Source organism: Camellia sinensis, chromosome 15, assembly GCF_055761805.1.
Source record: "Camellia sinensis isolate YWXY chromosome 15, ASM5576180v1, whole genome shotgun sequence".
Lineage (NCBI taxonomy): Eukaryota > Viridiplantae > Streptophyta > Magnoliopsida > Ericales > Theaceae > Camellia > Camellia sinensis.
In genome coordinates, this window is record NC_138975.1 from 64949691 (window position 1) to 64975493 (window position 25803).

At 35.0% G+C, this 25803-nt stretch overlaps 1 protein-coding gene across 2 annotated transcripts; it reads right to left on the minus strand.

Annotated features, from left to right (window-relative positions):
* Positions 1–21243: 21243 nt before the first annotated feature.
* On the minus strand, positions 21244–23398 carry LOC114269304 (uncharacterized). Of its 2 annotated transcripts, none has more exons than XM_028210611.2 (5): positions 23209–23398; positions 22873–23116; positions 22546–22754; positions 22341–22422; positions 21244–22002 (listed from the first exon to the last, which is right to left on the minus strand). In XM_028210611.2, exons 1-5 carry the CDS (start codon positions 23215–23217, stop codon positions 21464–21466), a joined length of 1083 nt encoding a protein of 360 aa, XP_028066412.2. In that variant the 5' UTR covers positions 23218–23398; the 3' UTR covers positions 21244–21463. The 2 variants fall into 2 exon arrangements, with proteins under 2 accessions (XP_028066412.2, XP_028066403.2); XM_028210602.2 differs by having other exon boundaries at positions 22341–22428.
* Between the last annotated feature and the right edge of the window lie 2405 nt (positions 23399–25803).

The following is a 25803-nucleotide window of genomic DNA, read 5'->3' on the forward strand; positions in this document are numbered from 1 at the left end:
ATGCCGGCAAAGAACCGGCTGAGAAGAGTGAGGAAACCTTGAAAAAAATTATAGTCTAGGAAGGGGATGAAGAGCGCTTCTTTCTTCTTAGCTCAGGATTGGTTGATAAGAAGGAAAAAAGAGTTAGAGACTTTCTTGTGGACCAACATAGAAGTATTTTCCTGGACACCATATGAGATGCCAGACATTGACCCCGAGGTCACATGCCATATGCTCAATGTAGACAGATCGGCTAAACCTGTCATCCAACGAGCAAGAAGGCCGACATTAATGCATGTTAAGGCAGTTAAGGAGGAAATGGACAAACTGTTGGAAGCCAAAGCCATTCGCGAGGTGAACTACTCTACTTGGCCATCCAACACAGTGGTTGTGAAAAAAAAAAAATGACAAGTGGAGGATTTGTGTTGACTTCACCAGCCTAAATAAGGCTTGCCCCAAGGACAGTTTCCCACTGCCCAAGATTGATTAGTTAGTAGATGCCACTTCAGGGCATGGAAGAATGAGTTTCCTGGATGCATACAGAGGCTATCACCAGATAGCAATGTATGCCTCAGATGAGGAAAAGACAACATTCATCACCCCGAAAGGACTCTATTGTTACAAAGTGATGCCTTTCGGGTTGAAGAGCGCAGGAGCAACCTACCAGAGATTGGTTACCAAGATGTTCAGGCATCTGATTGGGAGGACGGTAGAGGTCTATATTGACGACATGGTTGTGAAGACCAAAGAACCTGGGAAGCCATGCTAGGGGTAGATCACTTGCTCATAGGGCCATCACTCAAGGGTACTGGTGGCCTTACATGTAGAAGGATGCTGAAGCCTACATCAAAAAATGCGAGAAGTGTTAAAGGTTTGCACGTTTGATACATTAACCAGTAGTAGATTTGAACCCAGTATCTAGCCCTTGGCCATTTGCCCCGTGGGGCATGGATCTTGTTAGACAACTACCCCAAGCAACTGGGCAAAGGAAGTTTATGCTAGTGGCAACTGACTACTTTACAAAGTGGGTAGAGGCTGAACCCCTTGCGAAGATTCAAGATATTGATGTGAAGAACTTCATATGGAAGAACATCATCACCAGGTTTGGGATCCAAGGGCAATAATAACAGATAATGGTACACAATTTAACAGTAAGCTAATCAAAAGCTTTTATTCAAAGTACAAAATCAAGAACTACTACTCCACTCCTAGTTTCCCTCAAAGGAATGGTCAGGCAAAAGCATCCAATAAGACTATCTTGGATGGACTCAAGAAGAGGCTAGAAGCAGTAAAAAGGAAGTGGGTGGAGGAGTTGCCCAATGTGCTCTGGGCATATTGGATTATGCAGAGAAGATCAACTGTGGAGTCTCCTTTTGCCATGGCTAATGGCACTGAAGTAGTTATCGCACTGAAAGTCGGCATCCCTAGAATTAGAACCTAGGGAGTAGAGAATGGGATTAACAAGGCATTTCTGGCCCAAGATTTGGACCTGCTAGAAGAGAGAAGAGAGAGAGCAACAATTCGGCTGGGGGCATACCAGCAGCAACTTGCCAGGGCTTACAACAAGAAGGTCAACCAAAGAGAGTTCAAAGTTGGGGACCTCGTCCTGAGAAAGGTTTTCCGCAACAAGAAGGATCATAGGGAGGGCAAGCTTGGCGCAAACTAGGAGGGGCCTTATAGAATCATCTTGGTTGCCGGCAGTGAGGCATATTGGCTTGAAGACAGTGATGGCAAAGAGTTGCCCAAACCCTAGAACACTTGCAATTTGAAGCTCTTTTATCAATATTTAGGATAAAAGTTTAGGTAAGAAATAATGGGACAAAATAAATTTTGATTCTATTTTTCTCTTTCAAACAAATTAAATCATAATTAAATAAATCATCAAAATAAATTTTGGATTCTATTTTTCTTTTCAAATAAATTAAACTATAATTAAATAAGTCATCAAAATAAATTTTAGATTCTATTTTTCTCTTTCAAATAAATTAAAGCATAATTAAATAAATCATCAAAATAAATAAGTCTAACAATATTCTTTTCGATCTTGGCCAGCTGGAGATCGGTACAGTATCCTCAGAATCAACCTGAGTCACTGTAGCTTTGGCCTTAGCTTTCTTGACTCTCTTAGGCTTTGGTTTGGATTGGGAGGAAGAAGAGGAGGACTCGACAGTCACAACCTCAGGAATGTTGGCGAGAAGATCTTCAACGATGGCTAGTTTACGTCCCATCTCGTTGGTTGTCGCTGCAATAGTAACCTTGGTGCCGAAATGTATTGCTGGCAGGGCAAGAGGAGGATTGTTGCATCGTACGCCAATGCCTCAGAATCTCGACGTTTGCGACTACGAGTTCTGCCGATAGGGGCATTAGCAGGAGGTCAGCGTTGGCACTGGTGCTGGGCTGGAAGAATCAACTGTAGGGCAAATATAGATGGCTGCTCCACTAGATTAGAAGATGAGGCCTGGTCAGGCCGAGGTGATGAAGTAGCTGGCAAACTTGAAGGAAATGGGGAAGTTTTGCTACGTTTGGGGACGTCAGAATGTAATTGAGCAGTAGTGGGGCCTTACGTTTTCAATAAGCAAGCCCAGTAGCCTCTTCAAATCTAGGCTTAGGAAGAAGGTCTAGCAGAAGTCCTTTGATGGCTGGAGAAGAGTTGCAAAATCAAAGAAGCAAACATTAATATCGACAGATAAGTTGGCGAGTCTTAATTAAGGTAGAGTTATGGATGACTTAGTTCTTACCATCACCCTCCTTAAACACTCCTTGACGCAGTGGGAAGAGATGAAGATCGTCATTTGGTGCAAACTCCCAGTTGCTCGAGACAATCAGATAATCATCTCTTGCACCCTTGTTTGAATCTGGGAGGTCGGCTATAAGTTTAAAGGTGGTGGATCTGGGTTTAAGGTAATATATGTAGCCTTTTTCAGACTTGAGGCCACACATGGTATAACAGAATTGGATGTCAGCTAATGTGATCCTAGCCTTTTCTCGGTGTGCTAGCTCGATTATGCCATTAATAACCCTATATGAGTTTATGGCAAGTTGCATGGGGTTAAGTTTGTAATAGTGAAGGATTTCTCAAAAGAGAGTGTCTAGGGGAAACAGAAGTCCACACTTAATGAATGCAACAACAGGGAAGGGCATGGAGTCTCCATCAGGCATGATAGAGTTCTCTTCCCCAGCTAACCTCAAGTAGACGTCGGCTGGGATAAAAAACTCCCGCCCGAAGTGCTAAATTTTTCTTGGGTGTCTACCCTCCACCTGAACATACCCATGATATCGGCTTAGTGAAGTTGGAACAAGATTTTGGGAAACAATGACTGGTATGGGTCTAAAGACCTCGGCTAAATCCTAAATAGGCACTAGGGCATGGATTTCGAAGACCTAAAGGGAAATTGTTTCAATTTTTCCTAAGTATGTGAGATCTAAAGCAAATCCCAAACCTAGGTCTACAGAAACAAGAGTCAAGGGCAAGAATACGGAAACCAAGCAAGAAGACCAGAAAAGAAATATGATTTAGAATCAAGAAGCATCGAAGGCAAACAAAATTCAAGAATCAAAACAAAGCAGAAATATAGAGAGAAGCACATATATGGCAAGAATTGTGCCAGACATTCAAGGACACAAATATGAGCAGTACAATGAAGTGCAGTGATGAAATTTGAAACACAAAACAGAAAGGGAGCATGATCAATAAAGTAACGATGTGGCAGGCACAGTGATAAAACAGAGATGATTCAAGAACATGGAAAATCACAAATACTGAGTGAGTGTGTGAAAAGCGGCAAACTCAAAGAATCAATACATTAAGAAAACAATACAACCGACCAATAAGTGTAGACAGATGCAAAAGAGCAAGAACTAATTTGCAATGTCCAAGTTTGGTGAAAGAATAAATGGAGGATTTGAGCAGCAAAAAGACACAGAATAAATTCATGAACAGTAAAAAACTGACAAAAGAAATAAACAAATCAGAGGACTTACCGATTGAAGCTGAAGTGAGAAACGCCGAAGTCAAACGACTTGAACGATCAGAGTTGAATGATGAAAGGTGCGCTGGTGGTGACGAAAAAGGAAGTTGCAGAGCTTGAGAGCTTGAAAAATGGCAGTTCAAAAAAAAAAAATAGAAAGAGAAAAACGAAGCGCAGAGAGAAATCAATTTTGCAAAAGTGAAGACGCAAAGAGAAAGAGTAAGAGTTTTGTCAAAAATTCGAAAAGGTAGCAAACCATAATGAAATGCCTAGGACGACGTGCCTGTCAGGCAGCGTGGGCAGAAACGACATGGCTTGATAGTGCGTGTCAAGTACGAACTAATAGCTATGGGACACGTGGAAGAAATGATTGAAACAAACCATACATAACAGCTCGTGTGCAGTTAGAACTCTTGGAATTCTGGGAGTAATGAGGCAATAACCTCGGCTAAAAGAGTGATCTCAGTTGAGATATTTAAAGAACTTGACTATGGGTTCTTGTTCCTTGGTAAGCATGGACGATTGAATCCTGGGTACTTGAAACTGACGAGTCATGACCTCGGTCGAAGAGAAGAATGAATTTTATCCGACATGCTATATTGACAAACGATGTAGGTTCCATCACCTCAGGTTGTCGAGGTAATAAAACCTAGGGGGCAATTGTGGAGGAGCATTTTGTAAAAGACAGCACGTGGCCAAGGTGACGCTGAAGTGTCAACCGAGGTGCTACGTGGCCTAGTCATGATGCTGAGGTGATCTCGGCTAGGCTGAGGTTATCTGCGGAGATACCGGAATCCAAGATAAACAGATAAGGGACAAAAGTCCTAGAATATGGGAGGATCTCATTCTAGATAGAGATAAGGTTTAGAGAGGGTTTATCTCTATTTAGATAAGGATCCAGGATAAGCATTGAGTCCGAGTCCCCTGAAGCTAGGCTTCTAAAGGAATCAGGTCACTGTTGGCTATAAAGCAGGGCACCCTCGTGAGTCTGAGGTATGTGTGATATACTATGAGCAGTAAGTTCTTTCTTTTGAGTTAAGTACAATTTGCTATCTTTGAGAGATATTTGATTACTGACTTAAGTGTCGGAGTGCCTTCAGGTGGACGAACCACCGTTGGATTCTTATCTTTCTATGATAGGTTGTTCGAGCTTAATCTATTCTGTCAGTACTCTCCAGCTGAGTTCCCTATTTGATTGTGTAGTCAGAAATCAATACCCACACTACATAACAAAATATCGCATCTAGTGATGCAACACTACAAATGTGTAAGGTGTCTGCAAGTCAAAATACCATCAAATTACCAGATTTCTTATCTAGCAATCATAACTTTTTGTTTAATTCTTGTACACAAAACAGGGGCCCCAAATAATGAAGCGCACAAATGCCACATCTGGTGATGCAAGACTACAATATAAACATATGTCCAAGTTAACGTACCAATTACATAACCGGAATTCTTGCCAACCAATAATTACTTTTGTTGTAATGGAGCTAAGGCTTGTACTCGTGTCGTGACAGGGCTTTCAAATAATGAACTTGCACAATGTGCAACATGTAAGATGGTTTAGAAATTGATTATTTTAATTTTTTTTTAATTTTTTTTTTTTACAAAAAGAGATGTACGAATGCCAAAAAAATAATATGATAATTTATAATAATTTTTTAATTTTTAAAATTAAAATAATTTATTTCCAAACAAGACGAGAGGACTAAGACGAAAGGACTAATGAGGACTACAGTAACCATCCGCCATACAAGATTGATGTCTACCAATCATTTCGTAAACTTCTCGGGTTGGAAATTGTCTAAAGTAACAGCCACAGACAGACCCTCTGCAATAGCTTTGCCAAAAAGGAGAAATGATTTTTTTTTTTTTTTTTTTTTCAACAATGATTCATTCCTCTAATTTAGACGCTCTCATTAAAGTGAAAATTTTAAAAATAAAAAATAAAATTAAGAACAAAACATCACATCAATAAGTGGGACTCACCCCCTAAAACTTCTTTAGAGCTCATAATTTAGAGCTCTCAAATATTTTTATTTTTATTTTTATTTTTATTCTTATTTTTATTCTTATTCTTATTCTGTTTGTGATTTTTTTGTTTTTAACACTATAAAGCTTACTCTAAAGATCACTGCTTTTAATCAAAGAAAGAAGCAACTGAACAGTATGCACTTAACAGATTGTTGTTTCCTATGCATCGGCGCCATGTTTTGTGTGGGGCTTGGGACATTTCCCATGTAGTATTTTTGCTCTTACATATTTTCTTCCAAATCATTCTTGCTTATCCTTTTCACATACATTTTCCCTCTTTGATTTTTTATTTTTATTTTAGTTATTTATTTATTTATTTTTTGCATTAGCTAACTTTCTATGATCAACTCTTTACGCATTGTTTGGATTATAAGTTTGGATAGAAACTTAAGAAGGAAAAAAAATGTAAAAAAAAAAAAATTAACTTATCTTTCATTCACATTTTCATTGAATTTGATAGGGATTTAGAAACAAAGTGAGAAACTGTGAGAAAAATATGAACTAAATATAACCTAATTTTCTTTTTTTTTCGAAATTCATATCCAATTTTATGATCCAAACAGAATGTTAGAGTTTGCCAACAAAGTTATATCTGACGGGGAAATATGAAAGTTATGTTATTTATAAATTTCATTATCAAAAATGACATAACTTAATACTATAGGAGTCCTAACTAGAAAAAAGTTGAGTTATAACTAAATATCACATGAAATATAACAAAAACATCTTGAATTATAACCAATATTTTGTCATGACTAATATTATAATGTATCATAACTAACGACATAGCAGGTCATAATCATTGACTCAAAAGTTGTAACCAAATGTACGTATAGTACACATTCTAGAGGGGGTGTCACTACAAAAAATTAAAGTTTTGGGGACCAAAATTTAGGAAAAAAAATTATTTTTTTTGGTACCAAATATTTTTGTTGCGAAAAGTTTCGTTATTATACTTTTAGCAACAAAAATTGGACATTAGTAATGAATTATTATCCTTTTAGGACCAACTTTTTTATCTCAAAAAATAAACCATTTTGAGACCAAATTATTTTGTCTCTAAAAGTCTATTTATTAGTGACATTTTTAAAATTTTGTCACTAAAAGTCTTGTTTTTGACTTTTTGGAACGACCTTTTATCGACTATCCTCATAATGATAGAAATTGGTCTCTAAATGTCTTTTATAACAAAATTTTTATTTTTAAAGACCAAAATATTTAATTTCTAAAACATTTATATGTTTTAGCGTGTGTACGTAACATAACAATGTAGTCTATAGCTCATCAGGATAATCCAATAGTTCAAAAGTTGTTACTGGAACAAACTGTAAATTCAAACAAATTAGAACTCTGCAGGCATTCAAAATTTTCCATGATGAATCCAAAATGACCTTGCCTCAAAAGGATTCCTTGGTGTAAAAATGAAATAAATTTTATATTGTTTGATGGAAAGGAGGGACATGCAAAAAGGTCATGTTGATTACAAAATTCTTTAAAAAAATAAAATTATTACTGTTAAAATTAATATAAACAGTACCAGTGACATATTACTCTGTTTGACAGTAACATGTTATTCTGTCTCGCAATAACATATTACTCTATTTAACAATTATTTTGTTTGACAATAATATGTTACTTTGTCGTACAGTAACTTGTTACTCTGGTAATATTGTCCAAGAAAGAAGAATAAATAAATAAATAAATAAATATTTTACTTTATCCTTATTTAATTATGTGTTTTTGTGATAACCATGTTCCGTATTATGCTAATTAATCTTAATTGTGATTGTGATTATGTGTTTGATATGATTTGGTGTGCCATTTATATGAATATATGTGGTTTTGAATTTCTATTTGTTCGCCGTAGAAAAATCTGTTCGATTATCTACTTTAAAATTTAAATTGAAGGCCCTATCGGCCACAGAAACCGAAATTGATTACGCCATTGTGATTAGCGTAATTTTTAGAGCCTATGGTGAAATTTAATTGAAAATTGATTCGGGTAAAATTAAATAGATTAAATTAATGGAATAGTGCTCAATTATTTAGTATTATGCAATTTGATTAAGAGAGCCTATAAATAGACCTCCACTTTGGTTTGAACTCAAAATCTGAATTGCACACTAGTGAGAGTGAGGGGCCGGCTCTAGAGAAGAAGAAAGAAGGAGAATTGTGTGTTTGGCTCAAGTTTGTGAAATTGGAAGGTTGGACTCAAGATTCAACTAGAATTTGTGAAGATTAAAGCTCCTAGGTGAGTAATCAACCCTTAACTCATGAGTTTGAGTTGTGATTTTGTGAATTGAAGATTAAATGGTGAGTTAGATCATGAGTTGTGTTTTATTTTGATGAGATATGCACATGCATGCATAGAATTGCTATGAATTGCCATAAATTTGCACAATCTAACATATAGCATGTCAATTATAAAAGATTGGGAGTTGGATCATACATGCAAGCATGTTTTTGTTGAGTTTCATGAGAATGGACACCATTTGCATCATTTGAAATAGAAATGCAGTCAAAATTGGCATGCATGTTTGATTATTAAAGATATGGAGCTTATATGAGGTTTGAATGCATGAGCCATGATTATACAAAGGAATATTGATTAATTTTGAAGAATTGGACCATGATTTTGAATGATTGGCCTTATGTTGCTTTCATCCATATGCTATATAATGTATTTGCATGTTTTGGTACCTTAATTCGAGCTTTGGAGCCTTTGAATGTCAAGTTTGAGCCTCAAGAACAATTCTGGGTTTTCCAAAAATTGGCATGTCCGCTCGAGCGGGAAATATGAGCTCCCAGAAGTTTTGCAGACATGGATGTCTGCTCGAGCGGGGAGCCATGTAGTGAGACTTTCAGCTTGAGCGTCCGGATTCACGCTCGAGCGTAAAAGTGAGGCAACCAGTACTTTTGCAGACCTAATGGGTCCGCTCGAGCGGGAAAGTCCACGCTAGAAGTTTTGCAGACATGGATGTCCACTCGAGCGGGGAGCCATGTAGTGAGACTTTCAGCTTGAGCGTCCGGATTCACGCTCGAGCGTAAAAGTGAGGCAACCAGTACTTTTGCAGACCTAATGGATCCGCTCGAGCGCGGACCCCTGTTTTAGAAATTTTGTAAAGATGTTCTGTGTTTTGTTTTCCGTTCTTTTTCACTTCTAATACTCTTAGGTATGCATTGAGCTTCATGAATGAATTAAAAGGATAAGAAAGAAGCCTAAGAGGGATGTATGAATTAAGAACGGATTGAATCGTTTGTGACCCATATGTGTTATGTGATGTGTAGGGTCAAGCTCAAGGGTGAATCCACCAGCAGAGCACTGTGAGTAATATCTTAACAAAGATATCTGAAGTATGTTATTCGTCCAACTGCTTATTTTCATGTAAGTCTTGCAAGTTTGTTACATTGAATTGGGGACAAACATTTGTTATGCTATGTGATTGGGCCAAAGGCCGTTGGATACAATCGATTGGACCGAAGGCCGTTGGATATGAATGATTGGGCCAAAGGCCATCTGATACGAATGATAGTCTGACACGAATGATAGTCTGACATATGAATGAATGAGCTAGAGGCCGTATGACATATGAATGAATGGACCAGAGGTCGTATGACATATGAATGAATGAGCCAGAGGCCGTATGACATGAATGAATAGGCCAGAGGCCGTATGACGTGAATGAATGGGTCAAAGGCCGTATGACGTGAATGAATGGGTCAGAGGTTGTATGACGTGAATGAATGGGTCAGAGGTCGTATGACGTGAATGAATGGGCCAAAGGCCGTTTGACACGAATGATTGGGCCAAAGGCCGTCGGGACAAGAACGGTTGGGCTAAAGGCCGTCGGGCCAAAGGCCGTCGGGTATGAGTTAATTAGGCCCGAGGCCGTTCGATACGTCTGGAACTTTAGTCGAGTGATACATTGAATAGAAATATGAATTGGGCCTAAGGCCGTCTGACGTAACTGTTTCAAAGATTGTTCATGTATCTTCCTTATTTGATATTATTCACTGGGCTTTCGCTCACGCTCATTCATGTTTTTGTAGGTGAGCCAAGGGACGCCCAAACCCAGCCTCGGTGATGTATGTGAGAAACAGTCAAGGTTTTGGAGAGTCAGCCCAAACGTCTCAGACACGAGACTTGTCTTCGCCTCTTTTGTTCTTTTGATATGGTTTTGTTATATTGGCAAAAAACATCGGATTACTTTTGTGTATAAATTTTGGGTTTGACCGACTTAGACTTAATGATCCTGTATGTACAGAACTTTATGTCGTTACTTGTTTTGACGTGAGTTATTAACATGTATGTATATGGACTGTTATGATGTGCCATGTAAGCACAGCTCTATGCACAATTTGTAAGTTTGCTTCCGTTTGGCTCCTTTACTGTGATGAGTTATGTCTGGTTTGGTCTGAGGTCGTAGGTAATCTCTTGATTACTGCCCGGTTATATCCTTAACCCATAGGGGCCTGTTCGGGTCATGACAGTTTTCTCCTTAGAGGGTTTATGCAGAAAAATAAATTGGACTGTCCTTTTCATCAAACAGGGTTCCAATGCAGGGGTTTTAACTAAATTTTCATTGTTTATATTTATATAGAACTCTTGGAAGCAAATATATCATTTTTTAGTATTCTACTTCAAAAATAAAGAGATAGTTGGTTTATAGAGGACTTTTCATGACTTTTAGAAAATATAATAAATTTGAGAGGTTAAAATTGAGATTTGAAAAAAGTAGAATACATGGCAGATTTTTCACACTTTTATAATGATATTTTTATTGATAAATCTCATTTATAAGTGTTCTAACCCAAGAAGTCTATGAAATTTTTTTTAACCCACTTAGTCCCATGTATTTATATTTTTATTCCATAAAGTCTTTTTTTCTTGATTTACACTATTTTCTTAGACTTTTATGCCCTTATATTTAATATTGATATTTAATGTTGGAGGGAGGAGAGAGAAAAGAAATGACCAAGGCATAGGAAATTTCATACACAAATTAAATAACATTTATGTAATTATTTTATATTATTATATATTGTGAATATATTTTTAATTGACAACGCATTAAAAATAATGTGAACATTCTCTTCATATGATGTGAACGTTCACAACACCTTTCCGAAAAATTCTCTCTCATCTAATTTAATGATGTAAACGTTCACAACATGTGAATCTTCTTATTTTTAATTGACAACACATTAAAAATAACGTTAATTATATTTTAAATTGACAACACATTCTTATTCACAACATGTAATGATGTGAACGTTCATAACATGTGAACGTTCTCTCTCATCTAATGTAGTGATGTGAACGTTCACATTTATATGTTTTAGTATGAATATTCACATCATGTAATTGACAACACAATGACAAAAATTCATTTTCAAATTAATGTGAATATAATGATGTGAATATTCATTTCAATTACATGATGTGAATATTTACATCATGCAATTGACAACACAATGACAAAAATTCATTTCAAATTAATATGAATATAATGACAGTCAACATCTTGATACATGGGAACTACCAAAACATAATAACAATCAACATTAATAGGGGACATGAGAGATTGAGGGTGTTTTTTTTTTTTTTTTTTTTACCTCAAATAAGATCTAATGGGAATAGTAAAAAAGAATATAAGTTGTATAGAATAAAACTCTTAGAAAGAGGATTTATAAAAAAAAAAAAAAACTCCCCTTTTATAATAGTAATAGATAATTAATTTGTACAAATAAATAAATAATTAAGATAATATTGTTAATAGTTAAGGATATTGATGTAATTAGCCCTTATTAGTCTCTCTTTAAATAGGGAGACGTCACGATGTGTACCCCTTTTGGGGTACATATCATATGTACCATATCATAAAATGTATAATTTTATCGCAAAATTTTGTATTAATCACAAAATACATAACCTCACTACAAATTGATATAACAAAAAATGTTGTAACTAAGCTATAAACTTTTGTAATATTAATCACAAAATTTTGAATATTCTATTATGCTAATTTGTGGCGATGTTATGTATTTTGTGGTTGATATTACAAAATTTTTGATAGAATTATATATTTTTGTGGTAGGATGCATATGTTAGGGGTGCATACCATAAGATTTCCTCTTTAAATATAATGTTCTTCTTGCTTGTGTTCAGAGAGGTACCTTTCTTGCCCTACCCACACCTACACGGATAGAAGGTGGTTGTTGTGCCTTATGTTGTGAGGGTTTATAGGAGTGTGTCCTGAACTAATTTCGATGATTGGAATGATTCATATTGTAGAATTGGTCGATCATATCATCCATGCAAAAAAATAGGTTAATCGAACATTCATAACTCCATTGTTAGGTATTTTGTGATTAGCAATGCCATTGAACAAAACTCCATTCAATTGTAATTGCATTTGATCTTTTGTTTTTGTGAGAATGTGAATATTTAGATGCGAATTTATCTCAATTTACAATTTGTGCTGAAGGAAAGTTATATCTGCATGAGTGGTCTAGACATGCTTACAGCTTCTCAAAGCCTCAGAGAAAGATTTTGCAACATCAAAAAATTCGCTCAAACTACCAAATATGTGCTCAAGTGGTCTAAGATGGTTACAATCTCTTTAAAGTGCAATTTTGGAACAAATCTAATGGAGACTCTCAAATATTCATTCCTGGAGTGCGAAAAACACACACACAAACACACACACACACACAGAGCGAGCGAGCGAGCGAGAGAGAGAGAGAGAGAGAGAGAGAGAGAGAGAGTTCTCTTTTATGATGTGTACCTTGATGAATTTAGGTGATATATGGATCAACAAGCTTTACATTGAAGATCATCAACGGATTTATCATTCAAATACATTTTTCTAGAGAGATGTTCATCAGTGAATTTCAGAGAACTTAAGCTTTGAAGTTTTGGTGGATTCTGAAGTGGCTTATTGTCGTGAATTTGACATTGGCGTTGTGGATTCAATGTTGGTTGAAACAATTCTAAGATAAAGATGGTGTTGGAAAAGGCACAACGAGTTGGGTTCAATTTAGGCATGAATTCATTAGGTAATTTATAGGGTTCTCTTATGTAATTTCATTGCCTTCTTAGTGGATTGTCTTGTGATTTTAACCCGTGATTTTTTCATCACAATTGGAGTCCAATTCTGGTTTTTCCACATTATATCGGTGTGTCCTTTTATTGTTACTTGTTAGTAGATCTAATTCAATTTTATCTTCATTGAATTAGTTCTATGATTGTTTGATTAAAAATTGTTATTCACTATTGAAATTGAAGCATAATTACAAATTATAATAGAGCATTTTAGATTTTTCAATTGTGATCAAGTCTAAATTATTTCTTACAAAATTATCAAAATCATCTTAATATATATCTTTTAAAAAACAAATGTGTTTGGCTTCTGTTTTTTAAATTCAGTTTTCTGAAAATTGTGTTATTTGTTTTTCGTGTTTTTTTATTTTTATTTTTAGTGAATATTTTTTAAATTTTAAGTAATTTTTTTTACTTTTTTATATGCACCTTACTTAGACGTATCTAAATAGTAAAATATTTATGAACAAATATTTTTAAAAAATTAATAAGTACACAAAAATATTAAAAAATGTACTGAATTTTCTTTTCTTTTTTTTTGTATTTTTTTGGTATTTAGTGAAATTTTTAAAGATTTTTTTACAAATATTATACTTTTTAAGTGCATTTATGTTTGGTGTGTCTAAAAATTAAAAAACAAATTGCTTAAAATATTAAAAACAACATTGAAAACATTAAAATACGAAAAAAATATATATAAAATTTTCTGAAAATCAGAACCAAACAAGCTGAATGTTTTTTTTTTTTTTGGTCAATAGATTGGAGAGTAATTACAATCATAAGAAATATTTACATAATCAAATAGACTATTAACTCACAATAGTTAGAAAGTCTAACAACTAATAATCGAAAAGTTTTTGGTTAACAAGTAAACCCTCCAAGCCTGTTCTTCGTCGACTTTGGAATCAATTACCTAATGTCGGTTTAACCAAAGTAAGACGAGGGGACAAACCTCGAGTATATGCACTGACTCCACAACGCACACATCATTTAAGTCAGAGAGTGTAGTTGCTAGGATTCGACTCCACACCCAAGCCTTGGATACGGTTCATCCAGAACTTAGAGGACCGTCCAAGAATCACTGCACCAAAATCCCTACAAGTTGGCCTTGGGGAGTGTAGAACCTATGACCTCAAGGCTCATGCCCCAAAACCTTACTAAAGTGTCACAACCCCTTGGGTTCAATAACCAAAATTCACCAAGTCCAAGTCCAAGTCCAAACCGAACAACTACATACAATCAACCCTTACAATGAGAGAGAAATGAATTACTAAATCACAAAGAATATCAAACTTCTATCCTCTATATAGGAGTTGAACTTGAAATCTCACACCATAAAAAGTGCTACACAATTATTAAGTCAAATATCTTAATTAAATATAATTATGTTATGAGCCTATAAATATCGAATTAATCTGATTTTTCAATGATTATCTGTTCACCAAATCGTACCATATCAATAATTATCGAAATAAGCCAAAAACAAACTGCAACAGAACCGCACAAGAAGCTTGCGAGCACAGCAGGAAATCCCTGTTCCCGTACGTACTATTTCTTCGTGGCTAAGAGTGGTCGAAAACAGAGCACCAACTCGCCAACTTCCATTGATGTGACAGTAATAAAACGAACAAGTATATTTACCACGAAATTACTGGTATATTACCATGAAAGGGGAAATATTTCGGTGTTCTACACATACCGGACATAATTTTGTAGAAAATTAAGTAAAATTTTATAAATTTAAATAAATTATTATATAAAAATATATAAATTATATATGAAAATTTATATTGAACTTATTCATTTTTTTATAAAATTACTTATATAAATTTATAAAAACTTATATAATATAGTATACAATGCACACCCACACCCAAGATTTTTCCCCATGAAAATGATTTGCAACTTCCCATTAACTCCTAGTAAATTTCTGTGGGAAGTTCCTTATTCTTATAATAAGGACAATAAGCAAGTGGAGTTCAAATAATAAAAGTATTCAAGATTAATTATAAAATTTAACAAGTTTTAAGATGTGTTGTTTAATTTATTTATCTTTTAAATAGATTTAATCAAGTCAAAATTAAATGACCTTTTATATTGTGTTACAAATTTATGAGTCCACGCTTGTCAACTTAAGTCCGTCTAAATTTAAAAAATCAATAAATTTTAAAATTTGTTCAAATTTTATCACAAGTCAATTTTAAACCACATTTTAACCAACTGAATACAATTTCAAATTGAATAACACGGTTTAGGAGTCAAAATTAAATAATTTGATTTGTTTTATAATAATTGAATAATATAATAAATACCCTCCATTACAATTTAGTACTATGGAATAGAGACCATCTTGATCCTATTCTCATGGGCCATATTTGTTTGACTCCTTAAGCCATGAGATTGGATTTGGCAATTCCATAGGCCCACAACAAACATGTTTGCTTTTAAAAAAATAGATATCTACCAATCAGACCTGTTATTTGATCTTGTTACCTGATAAGTCCTGACTTACAGTTTAAATTCTGTCTCATCCTTCTTTTTTTTTTCTAAATAATCTCTCTACCATTTTTGTATAGAGTTTCATAACCACACCACCACTGTCGCCATGGTTGTTCACCCACTACGGCCACCAACATCGACCACCGCCACCACCACCACCACCAATGTTGTTTACCAACCATCTCCATAGTCCTCTTCCATTGCCGTCAACATCACTCGCTTCAACCACTATCCTCGTTTTCCTCCTTCGCGGTCATAGTTGCTCACCTCACACCACCGTCCTCCTTTTTGACACTATTTTGCCTCCAAACTTCTTCTTCATTACCAATCTATTATCTTCGATGCCGATCTTCACCATCGACTTTAGATCTAGCCATTTTCAATGCCGATCTATTATCTTCGATGTCGATCTAATATCACAGCCCACGTCGACATCGAGATGTAGCACTAACATGGTCGCCGAAGCTCCTATATATTGTTTATACCAGTGATAAATTTATTAGTAAATTTATTGAATATGTTTGTTTTTATATTAAACTTGATAAATTAACTGTGATAAATTTATCATTTGTAATGGCGATGATTAAATTTTCCTTCTGCATTTTTTATTTTATTTTTTTGCAAACAGGAAGTGATAAATTTATCACTGAATGCATTTCTGATTCTTGTGTTGGTTTGTAATGGTGATTGCTTGATTTTTCTTATGTAATTTTTTTACAAACAAACAGTGATAAATATATCACTGAATCACTGAATCTAATTTTTGATTCTTTGTCTTGATCTGTGAATGTGAAAAATAATGAGAACTATTTTCTGGTAATGGCTTCCTGTCTCTCTCTTCATTCTTTTTATCTCTTTTTTTTTCTCATTTTCTTTTGTTGCCACCAGATCTGTGAAGAAGGAGGTGGGTAGATGAAAAATGGATTAAAAAAAAATATTGTCAAAAATCAAAGGATAATGGCCACAGTGGAGGTTACCGGAGGTGATCGTCAGAGGTCGCCAAAAATTATCGCCGACGATCAAAAATGATTGACAATGGCTGGAAGGAATGATGGCGGGTCATGGCAGTTACATGTACATAAAGTAGAGAAGTCAAACTATAGATACCTCATTTTTGACCGCCCTTAAGATTTGGACGCCTCAGGGTGAACACTTGATGATGACATAGTACATTGAACAAAAGTTCGATTTCCTCAGCAAGGAGCTTTGGTTTTGGGTTTCAGAGCCTAGAACCTTACACCCCCTTTGGACCAAAACTTGATTTTTTCTAACCTGGCCACTCAGAGGCCTTCTGGCGAACAGGTGGCCGGCTGGCCATTTTTTAGTGGCCGGCCGTCCCCCTAGATGGCTCGTTGGCCGGCTAGGTTTCCTGGCAGGAAGATATTTGTTGCCAACTGTTCCCTCCATGTGCATGCACTGCACTAGTCGACTCAATACAGATATTTCCGAGATAGGAAGTTGTTTTTCTATAAATACTTGACAATCCCTCTTGGTTTTAGGTTAGAAAATTCTCAAAGAGACCAAATCTTGCTAAGCACTCTCCCTCTCTATATTGCAATATACATACACTTCCTAAACCAATATTTTGACTGAGATTATTGAGCCAAATTTTTAGCTCTTTAGGGTGATCACTTGATGGTTTGTGAACCAAAGAGTAACTCCTCTTCAACAGGTATAACTTTTGTCATCTTTACACTACTTCTTCCTTCTCTTTTCTTGCTATTTTTACATTGTCTTTGGACTGTTTTTGGTGGATTGAAACTTGTGATTTAAAGCTACCAAAGGTGGAAAGGTTAATCACCCTTCTTTGAACCTTATTCCATAGCTTATATCCTTGTGTTTCCTACTTGTTTCTCAACTTTTGACTACTGATTTTCAGAGTTTTTAGGGGCTAAACACATGTGATTTTGAGGTTCAAAAAGTGGAGGGGTTAGCCACCCTTTCTTAGGCTTGCTTACTAGCTTTTATTCTAATCCATTTTGCTCACTTTTTCTACCTTTCCAAGGCAATTTCCAGCACTGTTTTGTGAGTTTTAGGACTATTTTAATATATTTACTTAGTTTATGCCTTGCATAGTATGCTTGTATTGCTGTAAGTCCTCATAGGTTTGGTGGTTTAGGCCTTAAACACCAATCTATTTGAGTTGATAGCTTCTTATTTTATAGTTTTCATACATATACTCACACTTGTAATAATCATCTCCGCAACCTCATTCCTTTCTTGGTTTTCTTCATTTTTTTTAAGAGTTGTTTCAAACAATTGATTGTTGTTCAAGGCATGAGAAAGAGACCTTCTATGCTTAATGGTTTAATCTCTTCGGAGGTTCATTATCAGAACATTACAACTCTCTCATGCAAAGTGCAACTTCTTGTTTGACACTTCTCTTCATTTAGTGGACATAACTCTCATTTTTTGGACAAATGAATTAAGTAATGGAAAGGTAATGTTAAAAGAGGTTAAAACTTGGACTAAAAGTGGTAACAAGAATAATAAAATCAAGTCGGATTCAATCAGACGTTAATTGAACCTATTGAGTCTTGAATCATTACATACTCATAGTGATGTTAATGGTTCAAGGAACAATGTTCACCCCTTTCCTTGAGATGACTCCATGATAAGGAAAAGCTTTTGTTGGTCTTCTATTTTCATTTATTAAGCCTTTGTCCTATCGATTCATAGATCATCACGTAACGAGTTTGCATCGATTGATGGTTTGTGGATTAATTCCACTCCTCTCTTAATCAGGTCCTTGATAGGAAGAGGCAGAGAGGACAAAAATTCCTTGGAAACACTCTGTTTGTGCTCTGTTTTGAATCTGTGGTAGCAGGGCATCCCTCAAAAGCAATGGCCGGCCAACCACAACTCTGTACGGCCGACCACTTTCCAAGGCCAGCCGGCCACCCCATTTTAGGCAGGCAATGTCATTTTCATGACAGAACAGAATAGAAGCTACGGCAAACACAGATTTATTTTCTGACTGCAAACATAACAGAATCTCGCAATAGAACAGAGGAGTTTCTGGGAGGATGTTCTTGGTTGCACGTGTGATTCTTTGACTCTCGTTCGAGTTTATCTGCTTGTAGCTCTTAAACTCTTAGATTAATTAGTGTATTGTAATTAATTAGTTAAAATTCCTTTGAATTTGTAATAGCTAGTTTAAATTAGTTAATTAATTTGGTGTTGTAATAATTAGTTAATTGGGACATTTATTCGGACCCTCTTGTATCAGAACAAAATTGTAATATTGTGTATGTCTTCCAACCCTCATTTCTTTCTCCCTTTTATTTACTTGCTTATGATGGTTGCATGTTGCATTCATTTTTTGGTTTCACATCATTACCATGTATAAAGTATCCATTTTTGCATGCATTGGGTTCGGCTCATCATTCTAACCATATTGTCATTTTTTTTTACTTGCTCGAATACGTGCACTAATCACATGCTTTGAGTTAAGCCATATGCCATGTTACTAAACTGAACCCCTTAGTTGCATTTTGTATGTGTTGCATTTAGTCAGTTGCATAGTAGAGCATACATTTTTCTAATAGTTTTATTTCCTTTGGCTTGCCTCAGTTGAGTACTAGGTGAGTATTTCTTACTTTAGCATATTGCATGTGTGTTTGTGTTACCATACCAAGCATATTACAATGAGGCTACATGCTTATTTGATATACCTCTTGAATGCTTGTAGATGAAGGTTTTTTCACTTAAAGTTGGGATGATTTGATTAATATAAATATGAGCTTGCTTTTCAAGTGGCACATATGCAAACACTTTTAAAAAAACAAACATGAAATCAAATCGTTGAGAATTTTGTGAATTAGTTTGCATCACATAGTAAAGAAAATATAATAATCGAAGCAAGAGCATATATTGTGTATAAGAATCACATCATGATTAGTAGAGGCCGATTTTTGATCGGGTGAGTAGAGGTGCTCAATTCATGACTTTCCCCTCTCATACCTTAATTCTCGAGCCGAGATACTTTGGTGATGACAGACAAGTGGCCTTTGGCAGGAGTCACGGGTTTCTTAAAATTTTCAAAAATATTTAGGTGGCGACTTTGAGTTCTAACAATGCGGTCCATTTTTGGCATTTTTAATAAAAAATCAATTTTCCAAACATCTGCGGGATTTGGACTCATTTGTGTTCTTTCTGTTTCATATTGCACTTGTGAAACCAAATTCAGAACCATGGGAGTCTGAACTGTAGGGCTTTTGTATCCGAGGAGACTAAACCCCTCCGAACAAACGTGTGGGTTATAAGGGGTAAAATGGAAAGATGAGCTGAATTAATTTGGGTTTGGACGTCATGGGTATTAAGTCCGGTCCAAAGGACTGGCCCATAACTCCCTCTTAAAAAAATGGGCACTCAGGCCATAAGTTCAATTTTAAATCTTTTGGGTTATTAGGCCCATACTCTAATAATTTTGGACACTCTAAAAGGATGAGATTAGCATTTTATAGGGAAAGTGGATTATAGGAAAAGACTATTTTGCTTTCTATTTTATAAAAACGACAATCATAATTTATGTGAAGAAGTATTTTAATGTAATTTTATAAATTTAATCTCAATTAGTTGATATCATCACGTTAGTATACAAACAGATACAATTTTTCTTACATTTTCAATTTAATACCACAAAACTAGCAATCTCAACACTCAATCCACTGTTCTCAATCCTATCCTGTAGAGACTTACGCTGTATTTGATTCGGGGATTTGAGAAGGAATTTGAAAAAGGAAAGGGAAAATATGTTTGAAATGTAAGTATATTTTATTTACATTTCACTTACATTTTCTCTTTCCCTTTGTTAATCCCTTCCCAACTACACAACGTTAGGGGTGATAAATGAGTCAAACATGCCAAATAGTTAATTGTTTAAGTTTGATTTGAAATTTTTTACAAGTTTCAAAATTTATTTAAACTTGATTCGGTTAAATTTTGAGCCGATCTCAAATGAGCTCTTGTCGAGCCGAACTCAAATAGTTAGTATTTTATATACTTTTAAGCATATCAAATCAAACAAACCAAATGGGCAATTGACTAGTTAAGTTTTGTTTAAAAAAATTTACGAGCTTTAAAATGTATTTAAAATTGACTTATTTACTTAACAAATTAAACTTAAACTTTTAACAAGTCAACCAGGAGTCGAACCCGAGTTATTTAGTACATTGACTCATGAAGTCCATGCAATTTTTACTAACCAAATATATAATTTATGTGAAATTCACCATATTACTAATTCAAATTCATCTTTGAAAATAAGCAATAGTGGCCCAAAGAGTCGAGTGTAATTTACCCTTTTTAAGTTTATTGCTACCCCGATTATGTTGAGAAAAAAAAATTAACATTATAAAAATTGATTACGCAACTAAACACAATCATCATAGGAGATGAATCTTCAGTCTAATTTTCTAATTAATTTCTCCAAGTGGCATAATTAGTCTATCAACTTCCGTTTCAGTTTCATCTTGATCTATCATGACACTCATTTACTCCACTTCCAACAAACTATCCACTAGCTCAAACAGTTTCAAAGGACACCATCTCCCAAACCCATAAAGCGAAGAAAAAAGAACTAATATATATAAAAATAAAATATTCAACAAACCACCCAAGCATTGCAAGCCACAACAAACAAAATCAGGTACACAATTTTTAAATTTATATATATTATGTTATTTATTATTTTTATGTAACAACCATTTAAAAACAAAGAACCACAAAAAAAAGTACAAAGTCTCGCAAAATTCTACAGTTTCTCTGCAGATTTTATACGAAAGAGCCACACAAGGCACATGTAGAGCACGAGATGAGTTAACGAGGCCCATTCATGCACTCTTTTTTCCCATTTTACCCCCCACTTCCCTCCATTTTACATTACAGAACATGCATTAGGGTTCTCATCGCTGAACATCTGTGGTGGTGAGTAAGCATGTTGTGGTGGATAAGCATACAATTCGGACATTGGCGCCGGGTATGGATACGGGTATGGATTTGTATTTGGGTATGGGTAGGGGTACGGGTTTGTATTTGGGTATGTGTATGGATACGGGTCGGGATAGGGGTTGATCTGGTAATTATGAGGGTAATTGTAGTAGAATTCATTCTTCTTCAGCTCCACCACATTGGCACCCTCTCCCTCCGCCACCACCACTGCTTCTGGTGGGGCCGCCACAGCCGCCTCTCCTCCGCCATCTTTCTTCTCCGTCGCTGCCGCCTTGGCTCCGCCATCGTCCGCCTTCTTCTCTTCCTTGGGCTTCTTTTCCTCCACTTTCTTCTCTGCTTCTTGCTTCACTATCAAAGCTTGCTTCCCTGTTCTCTTGTACACATACTCCACCAGCTTTGGTGGATCGAGCACACCTTTCACTGTCACTTGTGAGCTCTTTAGATCTGGTTCCACACTTTCAACCCCTTTTTATCATTCAAAGAAAATTGGATGAAGAATTAGCTCAAATCAGTGGGGTTTAGTTAAAATATCAAGAAATTGATGGTGATGGAAGTCAAAGAAAAGATTCTAGTAATTTAACATTTAATTGATGTAAAAAAACAGGTCAATTTGATTTCAATTCAAAGGAACTACGTAGAATAATCTCAATTGAGAATTGAATACTTTATACCAATTAAAGAATGCCCAAGAATAAATATTTTTTTTTTTTTTATAAAAAAAAAAAAAAAAACCCTATTTCTTTTCGGGGTTTTTCTTGGAGAATCAAATCAAATAGTGAGGGAGTAAAAAGAAGAAGCTTTACCGTCCATTCTGAGTATGCGTCTTTTGATTTCTTGAGAACAAGCCTCGCAATGCATGTAAATTTTGAGAACCACTGTGATGACCTGAGGCTGAAGCAGAGAAACAACAACCCAAAAAACAAAAAGAAAATATTCATGAATTCTTCAAAAACCACATAGAAATGAAATGAATCTGAAAACGAGAAAAACATGTACAAACTGACTGACCTCTTGTTTTTTGTCTAGAGGTTTGGCAACTTCTTTCTCATCGGCCTTTTTGGCATCTTCTGGAGCCGGAGGTTTTGGGATAGGAGAGAGAAGCTCAACCTGGCGGTGGCTCTTCATCTGGACCCTCTCTAGAACCTTCACTGGATCTGCCTTTGCTCCCTTCACCACAACCTTGTGGGTCTTGCAATCTGTCTCAACTTCTTCAACTCCTGTAGACCAAATCAAACCAAATCAAACTTCATTCACTAAATCGAAAACCCAAATCAAAAACATTTATAAATAAAAACAATTATTAAAGAACCAAGAAATATTATTGTTTTTTTGGACCTTCGAAGTTTTTGAGGCATCGGCGGACCTTTCTGGCGCAGCCTTCGCAATGCATGTAGACACTCAACACAATCTCTTGAGGCGGTGGTGGTGGTGGAGGATCCTTGGGTTCCTCAGCCTTCTTGTCTTCTTTCTTGTCCTCGCTTGGCTTCTCTGCTTTGGGTTCTTCTTTCTTTTCCTCTGCCTTTTTGGGTTCCTCTGGTTGCTTTTCCTCCATTTTCTTTTCCTCTGGTTTCTTTTCTTCCTGAACAAACACCATTAAAATCAGCACCAAAACATAAATATATGTGAATTTTTTAAAAAGAAAATGAAAGGAGAAATGAGAGATTTTGAGACCTCTCCCATTTGCGGCCAAGATTAGAGAAATCAAAACGGTGGGATGTGGGGGAAGATAAATGCTGATAAGCTTAAAAGGGCCTAAGACACCTGGCTGTCTCTGTCTCTCTCTCTCAACCTCGCACTTCTATTTTCTCTGTTCTCTTAAAAATATTTTAGCTTTTGTAGTGGCGGAAACTGCTCTTTTAAGCAAGGTTTACAAAATCGGATCGGTGAGCGAATCAGAAAAGTGATTGAGTGAATAGATTACCGATTCAATCGTCGGGTCAAAGCAGTTGAACCGTGACGTAATAATTAATATTATATAATTAAAAAATATAATTATAAATTATAAATAAATAAAAATATATATAAATAATTAAATAAAAATAAAAATTATTACATAGTATTTATTAATAATATTTAATAAAGTCATAATTGATAAAAAAAAGTCACTTATTTTAAAGAAATTAAATTTTTTAAATATTCCCTCTAAATAAATTAATTGAATGTTAGATTTAATTTTGGAGAGAAATGAAATTTTCAGCTCTCCCTCCAATCAATATGTTTCAAATAATTTGATTGAATCTCACATAGAATTTTGTAGGTTTTCTTTGAAAAATCTTTTCCTATAAATAGGAATAGACTTTCATAATCTTCTCAAGCTTTCAATGAGACTTTTCCTTATGAGAGGTGACTCTTGAAATAAGAATTTTTGGTCAAAATTTTGAAATATATTTATATATATAAGAAAGAAAGAGAAAAGAAAGAAAGAAAAAAAAAAAAGAAAACCGAAAAAAAAAAAAAAAGGTCTGACCCTCCCGACCCGATCCGATCACCGGTTTTACCGGTTCGACCACTGGGTCACCGGACTTTCCCGGTTTTGGCCCCACTCCGAATTTAGGGGGTTGATCGGACCGGAACAAGGCCCGGTTCAAGGTCCGACCGGCCGGTTCGGTCCGGGTTTGAAAACAATGCTTCTAAGTTCTCAACCTATGCAAATTCATATAATAAAAAAGTATTATGTTTAAAAATTAAATTTACTTTATAAATTTAATGATGTGATACTTTATTATAAGCAGAGAACTAGGAGTTCTTAAATGGCTTGTGGACACAAAAAAAACTCGATATTACTTAACACGACCAATCCTTCCCAGCCCGCTTCAGTGCCCAACCTATCCCAACTTATGAAAGACGATTTAAGGGTTTAGACAAATATTTGTAGCCCGAGTTCGCCCATAAACTCGACTGGTAAGAGCCAGCATGGATAAGTTTAATGTTTAGTTTGATTTTTTTGGGGTCTAATGTTTAGTTTGGTTTTTTTTATTCTCATGTTTAAATATTTTCTTTTCTTTTCGTTTTTATCCCTTGCAGGTATTATATGTTATTTGATTTTTATTTTATTTTATTATATAAGATGAAAGAAGGTAAAAAATCAAAATACTTTAATTATGTGGGAAAGTAAAAAAGAAAAATAACTAATGTAAATATTAAAAATATGTGAATGAAAAATGTGTAGAACTTATATTATGTGTAATCCGGTTCGTTTTGATTTTGATCCATAAGATTTGAATTTATGGGTGAGACATGATTTTAGTTTTTAAATAGGTTTGACCCGTACCAACTTGTTGACCGGTCAAAACCTGAGAAACTTGTTAAAATAAGAGATTTGGACACAATAGTTACCGGATGGGTAAGCTTGGCCCGGCCCATTGATAACTCTTAAGGAGGATTCTCTCTAGTCCAAATTGGACTGGAGGGCGCTAGTTGGGCATGTGAGGCCTACCACGAGTCTCATTTCGATGATCTGAATCGTTTATTTTTTAGGATACTTCTGTATATTTAATCCATATAAAAATTAGATTGATCAAATAACTGTAACTTATTCAATTTATTACGTTTTCAATAAAAAAAAGTTAGTATTTTTAAAAATAAACCATACAATTTTTGGTTAAAAATGCGATAAGTTGTGTAAGTTAAAATTATCGGATCATCCTAATTTTTTTATCACCACGGGTCCCGTTTCAATGATCCAAACCGGTCATTTTGTCAGGCATTTTGTGTATTTCATTAACACAAAAAATTAGATCGATCCAATAATTGCAATTTGTTTAATTTATTATTTCTGTCATCAAAAAAATGTATGGTTCATTTTTTTAAAAACACAATTGTCATTTATTTTTTTAGTGAAAAAACACGGTAAATTGAATAAGTTACAGTTATCGAATCAACCTAATTTTTTTTTTGAATGAAATACACGAAGTGTCTAATAAAATAAATAATTCAAATCATTGAAATGAAGCCCATGGTGGGCTCCACGTGCCCAAACAGCCCCTTTCAGTTTAGATTTTCGACTAGAGGGAATCCTCCTCCTTATTAAAATATATAAATCAACTTTCTTTCTCATTTATTCTCTAATTATTAATCAATCATCTTATTTATATATCATTTATTCTCTAATTATCAACTAATTATGTTATTTAATATAAAGTAAGTTTAGAAAGTGTGTCATTTCAACCAACTATCAAGTTACTAACCTTTTATATAAGGCCCAAATATCCAATAATAATAATAATAATAATAATAATAATAATAATAACAATAATAATAATAATA